General features: G+C 42.4%; 1 protein-coding gene across 2 annotated transcripts in view; it reads right to left on the reverse strand.

Moving 5' to 3' along the window:
• The window catches only part of meis2b (Meis homeobox 2b), a 44,680-nt gene that overhangs the window by 5,242 nt on the left and 25,003 nt on the right, over positions 1 to 14,435 (reverse strand). For both annotated transcript variants that reach the window (XM_089022259.1, XM_089022258.1), the window contains exons 10-13: positions 10,182 to 10,258; positions 5,209 to 5,267; positions 2,908 to 2,997; positions 2,636 to 2,732 (exon numbers count right to left, since the gene is read on the reverse strand). In XM_089022259.1, the coding sequence (XP_088878385.1) occupies positions 2,674 to 2,732; positions 2,908 to 2,997; positions 5,209 to 5,267; positions 10,182 to 10,258 (285 nt within the window). In that variant the 3' untranslated portion in view covers positions 2,636 to 2,673. The remainder of the gene's footprint in view (positions 1 to 2,635; positions 2,733 to 2,907; positions 2,998 to 5,208; positions 5,268 to 10,181; positions 10,259 to 14,435) is intronic.

Consider the following 14,435-nt stretch of genomic DNA (forward strand, 5'->3'; position numbering starts at 1 on the left):
CCGTCGAAACGGCGACCGCGGCGAACACTGGAGGCGGCGATCACGGCGCCCGTTACGCGGTTGAAGTTGGACGGTGAATTAATTGGCCCGTCCAACTCCCAGACGATACGGGCGCTAGTGCTTCATCTATCCCCAACTGGCTGAAACAATGGGCTGCGACATAAAGAACCTCAAGACTCCCAAGGAGATTCTTGACCTCGACGGTCGATTGCTAGCAAAGGTTACCCGTATCACCGCACTGTTTAAACTCCGGTTACCGGGTAACCATGTTGAACACCGCCAATTCCTTCTTATGCCCTCCCGCAACGTGCCATTCGTGCTGGGCCTCCCTTGGCTCAGAACCCATGACCCTTCCATCTCATGAGAGGGTCCCACCATACAGGGTTGGAGCCCCTACTGCTATGCCAATTGCCTACGGTTGGCTACGGCAGGACGAGAAACCTCCCGCGGCGGCGCGCCCAAAGAGCTCTGTCTCGAGGGCGTGCCGCGTTGTTACCATGATCTGCGGGAGGCGTTCAGTAAGGACACCGCACAATCCCTGCCACCCCACCGACTGTATGACTGCGCCATCGAACTGCAGCCGGGGCCTCCACTACCGGATTTCAGACTCTATCATATCTCACACCCGGAACAAGAAGCCCTGAGCCTTGACTCTTCCCTTGCAGCGGGACTTATCCGACCCTCGCATTGCGCAGGGTTCTTCTTTATCGAAAAGATACATCCCTGCGCCCGTGTTTCGACTATCGGGGTCTGAACAACATCACCATTCGCAACAAATACCCTCTCCCCCTCATGGATTCGGCCGTCGCGCCTCTCCAATCGGCTACCATCTTCACTAAGTTGGATTTGCGTAGTGCATACCACCTGGTTCGCATGAGAGAGGGGGACGAGTGGAGGGCCGCGTTCAAAACGCCCTTGGGGTATTTTGACTCAGCAACGCTCCCGCCGTATTCCAAAACCTCATCAACGATGTGCTCAGGGACTTTCTCAATGGTTTTGTGTTTGTGTATTTAGACGACATCCTAATTTTCTCTAAATCCACAGAAGAACACCGTCAGCATGTCAGACGGGTCCTGGCGCGGCTCCTGCAAAACCGGCTCTACGTAAAGGCAGAGAAGTGCGAGTTCCACGTCTGCTTTCTGTCTTTTCTGGGGTTCGTCGTGGAGCAGGAGTAACCCCGGACCGATTCCACCAAGACCAAAGCGGTGGTAGAGTGGCCAACCCCGAAGACACGCAAACAACTCCAGCAATTTTTGGGGTTTGCCAACTTCTACCACCGCTTTATCCTGGATTATAGTCAGAAGGCACTTCCCCTTACTAATTTCACATCCACCAAGGTCCCCTTCAGGTGGACACCCAACGCAGAGGGGGCGTTTAACCGCCTTCTCCAACCCTCCGGTCTTACATCACCCTGACCCGGACCTTGAGTTCGCGGTCGGCGCATCAGAGTCAGAGTAAAGACTCTTCTTGAATTTACCGTCTCCACCGTGTATTTCAGATGCAACCCTTACTACCTTTCTTCGTCCCTCGAGTCCTGTCACCACTCCTCGAGTGGACGTGACAAAATGGGCATGCAGTGAAATGCTGATGATGAAAATAACATGCGAATCCCTCTTTTGCACCATGTCTATAAATGTTTTTAGTTGTTTTCCAAAAAGAGGTAGCACTTAAAGGATAACCGACGCCTCCGGACAAGTTGTGTCCATAATTTTAAAAAATGACTTCAAATGACTTCTACTGAGCGTATTTTACAAAGATTCCATGGCATATAGCTATATTTTACGTTTTAAGACTCGCACTGAATATTCAGGAAGTCTTGATTTCGAGTGTATGACGATGCCTGACGTGACGTCACATCTGGAACGCCCCTGACCGACAAAGCGACACACAATGTATTTTGGGTACTTTGTTTGGTCTGAAAACTTCATGTTGATCCGTGTTGATGGCGAAATTAGAAGGAAAACACATAAATAACGCGATGGTTAATCATTGTGTGTTGCACCAAGACTACTATTTGATACTAGTTGACACAAATTCCCAGCAGACAAATCAGCCCAATTCCAACGGAGCTTGGGCGCCATCTTGTGCATTTTCTGGGACGCTACATTGGAGTCCTGACGGCTCGAATTGATCCGGAAGGACTTCTTTAATAGATTGCAACCATGTATGCTTTCCTCTTCAGAACTATTAGAATCATATTCATAACTGGATGAGTAACAAGAAAGCATCTTCTCTTAACCTGAAGCCATTGTTTTGATTCTAGAGCAAAGCAAAACGTCTTGGAGAGACGTCATGAACAAGGGGCGGCACCTTCTGAAACTCGCCATCCCGAGGTCATTTTGAAGTAGTTTTCGGACACTTTACCTCATTTTTATTGGTGTTTTGCACTTGAATGAAAATTTCAGCCTGCATGTTCTGGATATTTTAGATGCTATAAAACGTTTTTCTGATGTCAGTTAGGAAACAAAAAAATGGTGTCGGTTGTCCTTTAATGACAGCCCTTGCATATGAAGACCAATGTTGTGTTAAGATCAAGAACATTTTAACCTTTTGATAGATCGCCTCCAAACACTTGCTAGGATATTTTTGAATAGAAAAATGAAATGAGAGAGAAAATATGGAGTCATGTACTTACTTTGCCCTGTTGTTGAGGCTGGCCTAAGCAATGTGCGCTTACATGTAGTGCCACTGCCCATCCATGCCCATGTTCATACCCATACCCCCCATGGGACCTGGAACAAAAGTGTGTCATTTCAATTGAGTGGAATATTCCTGTAACTACACGATTCAGAACAATCGTTCAAGAAGTTATTTTAGGAGATGGTCATACAGAACTCGACTGACTGTGATTTGAAACAAATGACATTTGAAGAGGCAACGCTTTTTTGGGGGCTCGAGAATGCTTACCTCCGGGTCGAAGACCCATGTGTTGCTGTCCATCAAGGACAAAGCCACCCATTGGTTGCCCATCTGGACTGTAAGCTGTACCCTGACTCACTGAGAGAAGAATGGAGAGAAAAAAACATGTCAATGGGCCAAAAAAATTAATGCATGACACTGATCTTTAGAGCTATATAAACCGCTGGATCGAAGAACCTCAAGGAAGGATCTCCTGTCCACTAAAGTATTTGAGAGGATATACAATTCTGACAATGCCCTTTGTATTTTGCTGTGTATATGAAAATACATTACCTGTACTCCTTGATTTTGAATTAATTCCTGAATGACTTTTTTTCTTTATTTTTATATTTATTTTTTGACAAAACAGGATTCGCAAATATGTTTTCGTTTATGTGTGTCCTTCGATTGCCTGATAACCGGTTCAAGGTGTCCCCAGCCTACTTCCCAAAGATGACTGGAATAGGCTCTAACAGATTTGCGACCCACGTAAGGATAAGTGGAAAATAAAATGGATGTATGGAATGTAATTGTCTTTCAAATGTATGTACCATCACTGTAAAATCGATGAAAAGGTTTCTTCAGCCGTCATCTGTACTTCCTTGAAGGTGTCAGATGTTTTGCTTCTCATCCAAGAGGCTTCCTCAGCGAACTAAAATTTTGCTGGTAGCTATGGCCATATATATCCAGAAGTGGCGGTCCCAGACCTCTGCTATGATAGGTCCCTGCTCTAACCTTGGGGGGAGCAGAGGTCTATTCCCTGAGGCTACACTGATCACTTCTTTTGTCCTGACTGATTATGGTCTATGACTGGCCTTTATTGTCCCATTCGCCCTGGTATCACCTCATCAGCATGACAAAACCTATGTGACAATGATCTAAGAATTCTGTTGTAAGAATGATCCAAATTTAAGTAGTTCATGCCTTTGTACCATCCTGGCTTGTTCACTGGACTGCACTTTACTTTGGAGTCAGCCAATCATCCATAAGGTGTCTCCAGCTGGTCCAAAATACTGCTCGCCTCTTGACTGGAACTCGTTGGAGGGAGGAGTCTACGACTGGCCTGATTGCTTCATTTGCTCTGGTATCACCTCATCAGCATAACTAAGCCGATGTGGTAACGATCTCAGAAGTGTGTTGTAAGCATGATCCAAATTAAACCTTACACCACCATGGCGATTTAGTGAAGGGCCAGAGCTACCAGCGAAGTTTTAGTTTGCTGACGAAGCTTCTTGGATGAGAAGCGAAACAACGTTGGACCACTCCTGTATGACTGAGAGCTTACACAGACCTGTGTAAAACACTTCGAATTACCTCGTCTGTGAAATGTACTCCACCAATAAACTTGCCTTGCCTTACTTTACATAGCTCAGGGGTCACCAACATGTTGCCTGTGGGCACTAGGGAGCCCTCGAGGACTACATGAGTGGTCCAAGGGCCGATAGTAAAAAATAGCTCACAATGATTAGATATTATGATTTTCATTGAACATTGCGAAATGTGAATAATTATAGATATTTATAGAATTATTGACAATTGAGATTTATCTGTTTCATAATCCTTGTGACAAACCGTTAATGCAATCTGTGTCTTGTCAAAAAATGGATATCATTAATCTTTAATCAAAACAGAAAAAGGTAGCAAATGTATTTTAACGGTGCATCCTATCAAACTGGCAACTCTCTTTGTCTCACAAAGGATGATGACCCCTGTGCTCCACTAATCCTCTGCCACACTTCTAGTTATCGTTTCATAATACATTAAATTCCATATTTTTTACTTAACTCATTGACTGCCATACGATGTGCAAACATGTCTCCGCTCCAATGTCAGGGTTTTTGTAATTGTCACTTGAATTCCAGGACCCACAGAATATTGAGTTTTATCACTACATCAACAATCAATGTAGCGTAAGTAACATTAAACTCCCTTCTTTCATTAGAAAAAAAATGTTAATTCCTAAATTATATAGCCGTGGAGTTATATGAGCTTGAAATGAGGGTGGCTGTCCAAAATACAACGTAATAATATTTGTTTATATAAGGCGTAACAACAGCTGAAGCTGGAACAAAATGCTAACATGGAAAAAAGGGAAATGCTCCCCTCTTGTGGAAAGGAAAATGCATTGCCAGAGGCCATGGCCAACACTTTATCGGCACCCAAACACGAAAAAAAACTAAACCCGAACAAATTCGGGAATGGCGCTCTATGTCATATTTTCAATTCCCGAGTAAATTCGTGAATGGAAGTGAATGAGTTAATGACGAGTTTAATTGTGTATTCTTTTTTTTTTTTAATTATTTTTTTTACCTGCTCTGTTAGACTGGTCGATCATTGGCTGAACTATTCTCCTCCGCGCATTGATGAACCTGAAAATCAAACGAATGTCATTTAAATAACAAAAGGGGTTATGCATGTACACTTACAAGTCTCCCAGTTCTTTAGATGATTGTTTTTCAGTTCGTTTCCTAACTGACATCAGAAAAACGTTTTTTTCGCATCTAAAATACCCAAAACACGCAGGCTGATATTTTTAGTCAAGTGAAAAACACCAATAAAAATGACTTAAAGTGTCCCAAAACTGCCACAAAATGAGCTCGGAACTGGGGATATTCAGAAAGTCCCGCCCCCTTCTTTGTGACGTCACACCAGGATAGTCTATCACAAACTGCTTTGCTCCAGAATCAAAACAATGGCTTCAGAGAGTTCAGATTCGGAGAAGATGCTTTCTTGTTACTCATTCAGTTATGAATATGATTCAAATAGTTCTGAAGAGGAAAGCATAAATGTCTGCAATCGCTTAAAGAAGTCCTTCCGTATCAATTCGAGCCGTCTGGACTGCAATGTAGTGCCCAGAAAATGCACAAGATGACCCATAAGCTCCGCTGGAAATGGGCTGATTTGGCCGCGGGGAATTTGTGTAAACTTATCAACTCGAAAACAAGACCCTTGCTGAATATTCAGGAATATTCAGCAAGGGTCTTAAAACGTAAAATATCGCTATATGCGGTGGAATCTTTGTAAAATGCGCTCAGTAGAAGTCATTTGAAGTGATTTTACAAATTATGGACGCAACTTGTGCGGAAGTGTCGGTTGTCCTTTAAAGCATTCAGCACCCACCCTTACATATGACAGTTTCGGACCGACTGGAAACCCTTGCAGTGTCTCCAGGGGGATTTCACTAATAATACATTTCCCTTCCACAGACACAATCTGTTGTATTGGAACCTTGTAATATATCTGAGAAAAGAAAAAAAATCTATTCTATTGATTTAGGTTTAGCCTTGTAGCCACAGGCTATACTGTGACTAACTGATCTGTCAGATCTTTTTCATGAATACATCCCCAAAGCAGCACGAGTTTGAACACAATGACATCCGTATTAGAGCTTCCAAATCCTGTGGATAGAATGTGTGTTATGTAATTAAATCCAGATAATTTATTTTATAATATATGTAATGTTTATGAAGAAATACTATTTTGATAAAAAAAAAAATCTATGGTGGTTTGATATTTATTTATTTTTTTGCCTTGGAGCCTTGAGTTTCCCAGAGGGGTGTCAAACTCATTAGTGTCGCGGGCCACTTTGTCGTAACATCTTCCATCTCATCGTATTACAGTAAAGTCTCGTTATATCGATAGTCCCGCTTATTACGATACTATTTCTATGCACGCAAGGAGAAAATTACATGCGTGCAGGGTCGGATATATCGATAGTCCCGGTTGTATCGATATTTTTCGGACTCCCGAGAATATCGATATAACGAGACTTTACTGTATTAGTTGTCTACAAAATGATGGATGACATTTTTTTAAATAATTCAGGTCAACTATTTGTTTGTTAAATAAGGTTTAAAGTGTATTTTTTGGTGAAGACGAAAATTCGGACCAAGATGAAACTTTTGGCTGTCACTTTTAGCCCTTATTGAACCCGTCACTGTTTAAAAAAAAGCAATTTGTTGTTTGTTTGTTTGATTATTGTTCAAGTGAGTGTAAAAGGGGGTACGGAATGATTGCAAAATGTATTTATTTATCAAATGTCACAATTTGACATTTTTGTTTGGATTGTAGCAAGAATTGTGGAAGTTCAGACATATGAATTGCTTTTGAAGACCACTTAAAGTGATGTGGCGGGCTGGATTAAGGACGCCCAGCCCTTGACGCTAACCCTGTAGTTTGAAATGATTTCATGAAGCCGCATTAACTTATGAATGCACTTATGAATGCATCTATTGGTAAAACTTATTTGATCAAAAATTTAAGTGAAACTGAACGTGAACAAAAACAGTTTTTCGTATGAGTAGCAAGTAGGATTATATAAATACAGTACTTAAAATGGAAGAAAGCAGACAAATCGACCAGTAGGCAAGTTCACATAACATGCGATAAAGCATTGGACAAGGCTAATTTATTAAAGGACAACCGACGCCTCTGGACAAGTTGCGTCCATAATTTGCAAATTCACTTCAAATTACTTCTACTGAGCGTATTTTACAAAGAGTCCACCGCATATAGCTATATTTTACGTTTTAAGACTTGCGCTGAATATTCAGGAAGTCTTGTTTTCGAGTTGATGACGATTCCTGACGTGACGTCAGGCTCCTGACCGAGAAAGCGACAAACAATGCATTTTGGGTATTTTGTTTGGTATGAAAACTTCGTGTTGATCCGTGTTGATGGCAAAATTAGAAGGAACACACGTACCGTATTTTCACCACCATAAGGCGCATATACACGTCTCAGATTTTTTGGAAAATGTGCGGTGCGCCCTGTAGTGCAGACGTATTTGAGGCCACCATGAGGCGAACGTGGTAGAGAACATGAGGGGGGATGTGTGGCCGTGGTTTGTGTATACAAGAACAGGTATGTGCTTTATGCAGAACATTGCTGTTTTAACAACTCAGAAAATGGCAAAGAGACATGGTTATGAAGCTCAGTTTCCTTTTGTGCTTTTGTGTTTAAACTGAAAGCTTTCCGAGGAGGTCCGTCTTGGTGCTGGCGTTTTATGAAACCGTGCCATTTTTCCATCCCGGCCAGGACCACGGCAGCGCGGCAACGTCCGGTGAATTATTCTGAAAAGCTGGCGAAAAGGCTTCGTTTCCTGTTGTGCTTGGCTGCCATGCGAAGGGAGAGAAACTCCCGCCGTTGGTGATTTTTAAAAGAAAGACTTTGCCTAAAGAGACATTTCCAGCAGGCGTCATTATTAAGGCAAACGAAAAGGGCTGGATGTTACGCCACAGTTTGCCAATGGATTGTGGATGCGTGGGGTAACGTGTCTGATGGCACGGTGGTTCGAGCTTTCGGAAAGGCCAGCATAATTTTCGAGGAGCCGCACAGCACAGAAAATGACTGACCGTGAGGAAAGCGAACCTGCCACGTTGGTTTAGCGCAGCTGTTCGGTTCTGAGACAGAGTATGAGGACTTTGATGGGTTTGATTACTGACTGTTACCGGTAATGTGCTTGTTTTTACCATGCCGACGCCTATTGAGTGATGATTACAAAATGTTCTTACTTTGTAATTTATAAATAAAGCACTACCAAACTCAGTTTTGCTCCCGATCTGTTTTTATAAATACGCACACTTGTATGCCTGTGTGTTGTTGTGAGGCGGACGTACGTATGGCAGTAGAGGATATGTACCGGTATATAAAACTTGCGCCCAATATGTATGTTAAATACAGAAATGGCACACATATATGAGATTGCGCCTTTTCACACGGTGCGCCCTTTGGTCGTGAAAATACGGTAAATAACACGATGGTGAATCGTTGTGTGTTGCAACGAGACTATTATTTTATACAAGTTGAAACAAATTCCCAGCAGACAAATCAGCCCATTTCCAACAGAGCTTGGGCGCCATCTTGTGCATTTTCTGGGACGCTACATTGGAGTCCTGACGGCTCGAATTGATCCGGAAGGACTTCTTTAATAGATTGCAAACATGTATGCTTTCCTCTTCAGAACTATTAGAATCATATTCATAACTGGATGAGTAACAAGAAAGCATTTCCTCCGAATCTGAAGCCATTGTTTTAATTTTAGAGCAAGGCAATACGTCCTGGCGGGGTCACGAACAAGGGGGCGGGACCTTCTGAAACTCGCCATTTCCGGGGTCATTTTGAAGTAGATTTGGGACACTTAAACTCATTTTTATTGGTGTTTTGCATTTGACTAAAAATATCAGCCTCCATGTTTTGGGTGTTTGGGTAAAAATGGTGTCGGTTGTCCTTTAAAGTGATGTGGCGGGCTGGATCAAGGCCCTCCAGCCCTTTACGCTGACCCCATAATTTGAAATTATTTCATGAAGCGGCATTAATTTATATTTATGAATGTATCAATTGAAAAAAACTTTTCCATTCCCTCGGCATCCGACATTTATATTGTATATGATCAAAAATTAAAGTGACAACTGAACGTGCTTACAAGAACACAACCAGTTTTTAGTATGAGTAGTAAGGAGCAGCATATAAATACGGTACTTAAAATGGAAGACAGCACACAAATGGACCAGTAGGCAAGCTCACATAACATGCGATAAATCATTGGAAAAGGCTAATTTATTAAACACGGTTAAGCTAAGCAGCATTTGTAGAGGCTAACACGGCACTTCTTGTGAGCACTCTTATTTGAAACCAATTCACACTAATTTGAGGACAGGCACCAAGGTTCAGATTGCCAAAGAGCATCAGGTGCATTATAGAACATCACATAAAACCCAAACAAACACATTAAAAGTGCGCACATGCTACCCTCGGACATCTGACCGTGTCACTCTTGTACATTAAGATGGGTGAGTGCGTATCAGGACTTCTCAGTTTTATCCTCTGGCATAGTAGGGCTTCATATGAGAGGCGGTCTAGAGAGTTGATTTAAATATTCAGTGATACCACCTTGGCTTACGAACGCTTTAGCTAACGAACCTTTCACCTTACGAACATTAAATTCGCGAGAATACAATCTTGGCATACAAACTAGTTTTCGGCAAACCAAACCACACGGAGTGTCACGGTGGCTGCCGGACGACTTTTCCACACACCCTTTCTCTGAGTGCATACATGGTATACGTGGTTTGCTATGGGAAATTAATGTTTGGAAGACACACTTTTCGCCTTACACACATTTTCTGGTAACCAATTAAGTTCGTAAGCTGAGGTATCACTGTAGGTATCACTGTAGGTATCACTGTAGGTATCACTGTGTGTGTATATATATATATATATAAAATCAAGGATAAAATCTGGCATTTGAAATGCGCAGAAGAATAGGTCACAGACGCACTTACCAGTTGTTGACTTGGAGAATGGTGAGGCCCGTGTCTTGCGCCAGCTGTTTCTTCTGCTCCTCTGAAGGATACGGGTGCTAAGAAAATCAAACGAAGTAAGAATCATTCGGACTGTCACATGATTTAATTCTTAGATGTGACAATGCGAATGCCTTCTAAGAAAAAAAAAAGAGAATGACCAACGTTTGGCCCTGTTAACACTTGAGGGTTAAAGCGCGTGGCTTTGTGTGACAGTATTTGACATTATTTGACATTGCTTGACAAACGATTGGGTGGGATGTAAAGAGGCACAATAGTGTCTTTTGTTTGGGGCCTCGGTAAGGCCAGGCCCCCTGTCACCCTGCAACCCCACCCCACCTCATTCCACCTCCCTATCCTCTGTTCTGTGTGTGTGTGTGTGTGTGTGTGTGTGTGTGTGTGTGTGTGTGTGTGTGTGTGTGTGTGTGTGTGTGTGTGTGTGTGTGTGTGTGTGTGTGTGTGTGTGTGTGTGTGTGAGATGGAAGGAGGAGGGCGGCAGATGGCAGACAGAGGTGACCCATGTACTGGGAACAGGGTCGTGGGCCAGTCACCATTCTGCTGTTGTCAGACCATCAGCTGCCTCCTGCGGTCATCAGTGAAGGATGCGCTTCCAAGCACTTCATTTTCAACTTCTTTTCAGCTTTGGTGCACAAATACATGCTCGCGAGGGGTTGAACTGAACCGATTACCGGACAACAAGTGCACATTTCTAGTCCCAATCGATGATGGAAGCCTGCCATGTTTTTTTTTATGTTTTTTTTTAGGGGGGGCTTGTAGATGGAAACTGGACTACCCAGAGAAAACCCACACAGGCACACATTGAGAACATGCAAATTCCACACAGGGAGGTCGACCTCACACTGCAGACTGAGGTCGCCCAGAGTAATGAAGCTATTTTCACAAAAAAAGCAAAACCCTTCCATAAATCGCCATGGTGGGGTGAGGTTTAACTTGGATCGTTCATACAAAAGACTTCTTAGGCAACATAGGCTTAGTTATGCTGATGAGGTGATACCAGAGCAAATGGGGCAATCAGGCCAGTCGTAGACCCCATAAGCAGGTAGGACAATAGAAGTCGCTAACCATTTGATGACCGCTAAATATCAATCGTTGAAACGAAAGCTAGCATCTCTTGGAAAAGCTAAAGCTAGCTATTCTTATCCACAAGCATCTTATTTTCATTCTCGCAGTCATACCTTGGTTAAGTTTTGAATGTTTGATTAATTTACCATGCATGTTTTTTGAACATGGGAGGAACGAGTTCTCTGTTTCATCAATTAATCGTCGGTGAGCGAAATTTCATCGAATTAAAGTCGGATTTCAAGTCGTTCAACTAAATGTAAACTGTTTAGTCAAAGTCAGCTTTATTGTCAAATATGCTAATATGCATGCCATACAGCACAGATAAAATTACTGTCCTATTGGACCCAGCGTGCAAGGCACTTATAATGACGCCAGTTTGCTGGGAGAGAGAGGGGAGCCGCTGCATTGTGGGACTAATAAAGGTTTTCTGATTTTTTTCTGATTCTGATTCACGCGCCGCCATTTGGGGAAAAAAAACAAAAATAAAAAATAACATGACAACACAAAGACAGTCATTCATTCGTTTACTATGTTATCAGGTTCATGTAGTGTAAAATCTCATCTGATCTAACAGTGCACATTCATCAAAATTAATGGAACGTGATCAAGAGGCCCACACTGCACAAGGCTCAACTGAATAGTCAAAAACGAATCATGGAAATTAATCGCTTTACACCCCTTTCGTTTGAGGCTAACAGTGAATCCCAGGGTTTCATGCCTAAATTCAAAGTTTGTCTTTGAATGTGGTCAAATGTAAGGTTGCGTGGAAACCAACAGTTTGACAAGGCTAATGAGACCATAATGAATAATATAATGAATCGAAACCTGTCCAGCTGCTTCCTCTATGGATTCCTCAGAAGGGGATCTTTCAAGTCTCTTCAGAATGGACGACAAAGGCATGAGGGTACGATGGAAAAGACCCCCCTTCCCATTTACCCCGTAACCAGCCGTAGCCCTCACACAGCAACCTGTGACAAAACATAATCCACCACCATTCACCACCTCAACAACTGATGAATGCGTGATCGCTTGGGTGTTGCAAACGGGCCTTTCAGAAGCCAAAGTCTCCTTGCACACTTTTCATTGGCACATCCTGCTATGGCAAACACTTTTGCTTCACAAATTAGCCCTGAAAGAGGATTGGCAGCAGAAAAGGGGATAATTCAATTACCGTGCCTATTTTTCATTGGAGAAAAAAATCTAAAGGTGGTCTTCGGAAAAGAGTACAGGATCCGTGTAGGCCTATTATCAACTTAACAATTTAGAGCTTATGACACATCTTAGAGTGTGAAGTATAGAAAAAAATCAGAGAAGAAAGCATCATCTGTATCTTTTAGACATTGGACAAAAGCTAAAGTACTTCAAGTTCTCTTTCATTCCGCTTTTGATGTTGATATCTGTATAAAGCATGCAAATAGCGTTCCAAAATGGACCTTGGTGGTCTCTTCTTGCCCCACTGTTTCACAATACACAGAATTCAACATATTCGGCTCAATATTTCGGAATGCGATAGGAAGGATTAAAAATTGAATATCAAAGTTTCTTCAGCCGTCATCTGTACTTCTGGACGTTTTGCTTCTTATCCAAGAGGCTTTGCCAGCAAACATTTTTTTTGCTGGTAGTTTTGGCCCGATATATATATATATATCCCTACTGTCCAGACGTGGCTTTCTATGATTGATCCCTGCTCTCAGGTTGGGGGGAGCAGATGACTACCCCCTGCGGCTACACTGATTACTTCTATTGTCCTGACTGATTAATTCTATTGTACTCCATGAGTAAATGATCTATGACTAGCCTGATTGCCCCATTTGCTCTGGTATCACCTCATCAACACAACTAAGCATATGTTGCTTAAGAAGTCGGTTGTAGGAACGATCCAAATTGAACCTCACCTCACCATGGTGATTTAGTGAAGGGTTTTGCTTTTTTATAAAAATAATTTCTTCTACTCCCCTTTCAAACTATTTATTTTCTTTTGCTAGTGCCAAAACTACCAGCAAAAAAAAAAATAGTTCGCTGATGAAGCCTCTTGGATAAGAAGCGAAACGCCTTCAAAGAAGAAACCTTCTCATCAATGGACCAGTCCTGTATGACTGATAGCTTACACAGACGTAAAAACTGAATAGCACACTGAATTTCAGTGTCCTCTTGGTTTCTAAGCAATGTTACACTGTTTCAAGATATCTTCCAAAATGACGTCCTAATTGGGGAGCTTAGTTCTTTTTTTTCGTCTTTTGCTTTTCCCCACCGTGTTTTTTGTCACTTGGTGTAGACCCAATGTGGGCTATTTTTAGCATTTTGGGCCAATACATTCGCCCAAGACTTATCTGCAGCACACATATTAGTGATGGGAATTCCGGCTCTTTTCAGAGAGCCAGTTCTTTTGGCTCGGCTCACTAAAAAGATCTGGCTCTTATGGCTCCCAAATGGCTCCTCAGTTTGTTTTTTTGTTGTTGCTTAAATTAATTAACTCCCAAAAAAATCATGTAAAATTATGTGAAAAAAGAATTACTCATGTAAAAAATACACTATATCAAATATTTTTTATTTATATGGCTTGATTTATATGTGCACAGAGAGCATCCACAAACTCTCACTTTCCCTGTGGTTATTCTGGTCTGATGATCAGCTGTCACTAATTTGCTTTTCATATTAATAATGCTATCATACCAACTAGTAAAAAATATCATAATTGAATAATAATAACAGCATAATGTAATAACATTTGTCCACCTGTCTACCCTAACCCTAAGCCCTTCTCACTGCTCCGTGTGTCTGTAATTCTCCCCTCCCTCCTCTACAATGGATATCGACCAATCATGTGCGGCTTTAACCGAAGACCGGGGGCGGGGAAAAGAGGACCAAAAAATTCGGCTCCCATTCCCTGCTCCTTGTAAGAACCGCTCTCTTCGATCACTTCAGAGATCCGGCTCTAAGAACCGGCTCGTTCGCGAACCACCCATCACTAACGCATATAGCAGCACTGATTTTCACTGGAGTCGAGTGGTTAGTACGCCAGCTTCACAATACAGGGGTCGTGAGTTCAAGATCCGGTCCATCCTCCCTATGTGGAGTTTGCATGTTCTCCCCAGGCCCGCGTGGGTTTTCTCCGGGTCCTCCGGTTTCCTCCCACATTCCAAAAACATGCAT

Source organism: Hippocampus bargibanti, linkage group LG19, assembly GCF_051943395.1.
Source record: "Hippocampus bargibanti isolate YZ-2025 linkage group LG19, ASM5194339v1, whole genome shotgun sequence".
Lineage (NCBI taxonomy): Eukaryota > Metazoa > Chordata > Actinopteri > Syngnathiformes > Syngnathidae > Hippocampus > Hippocampus bargibanti.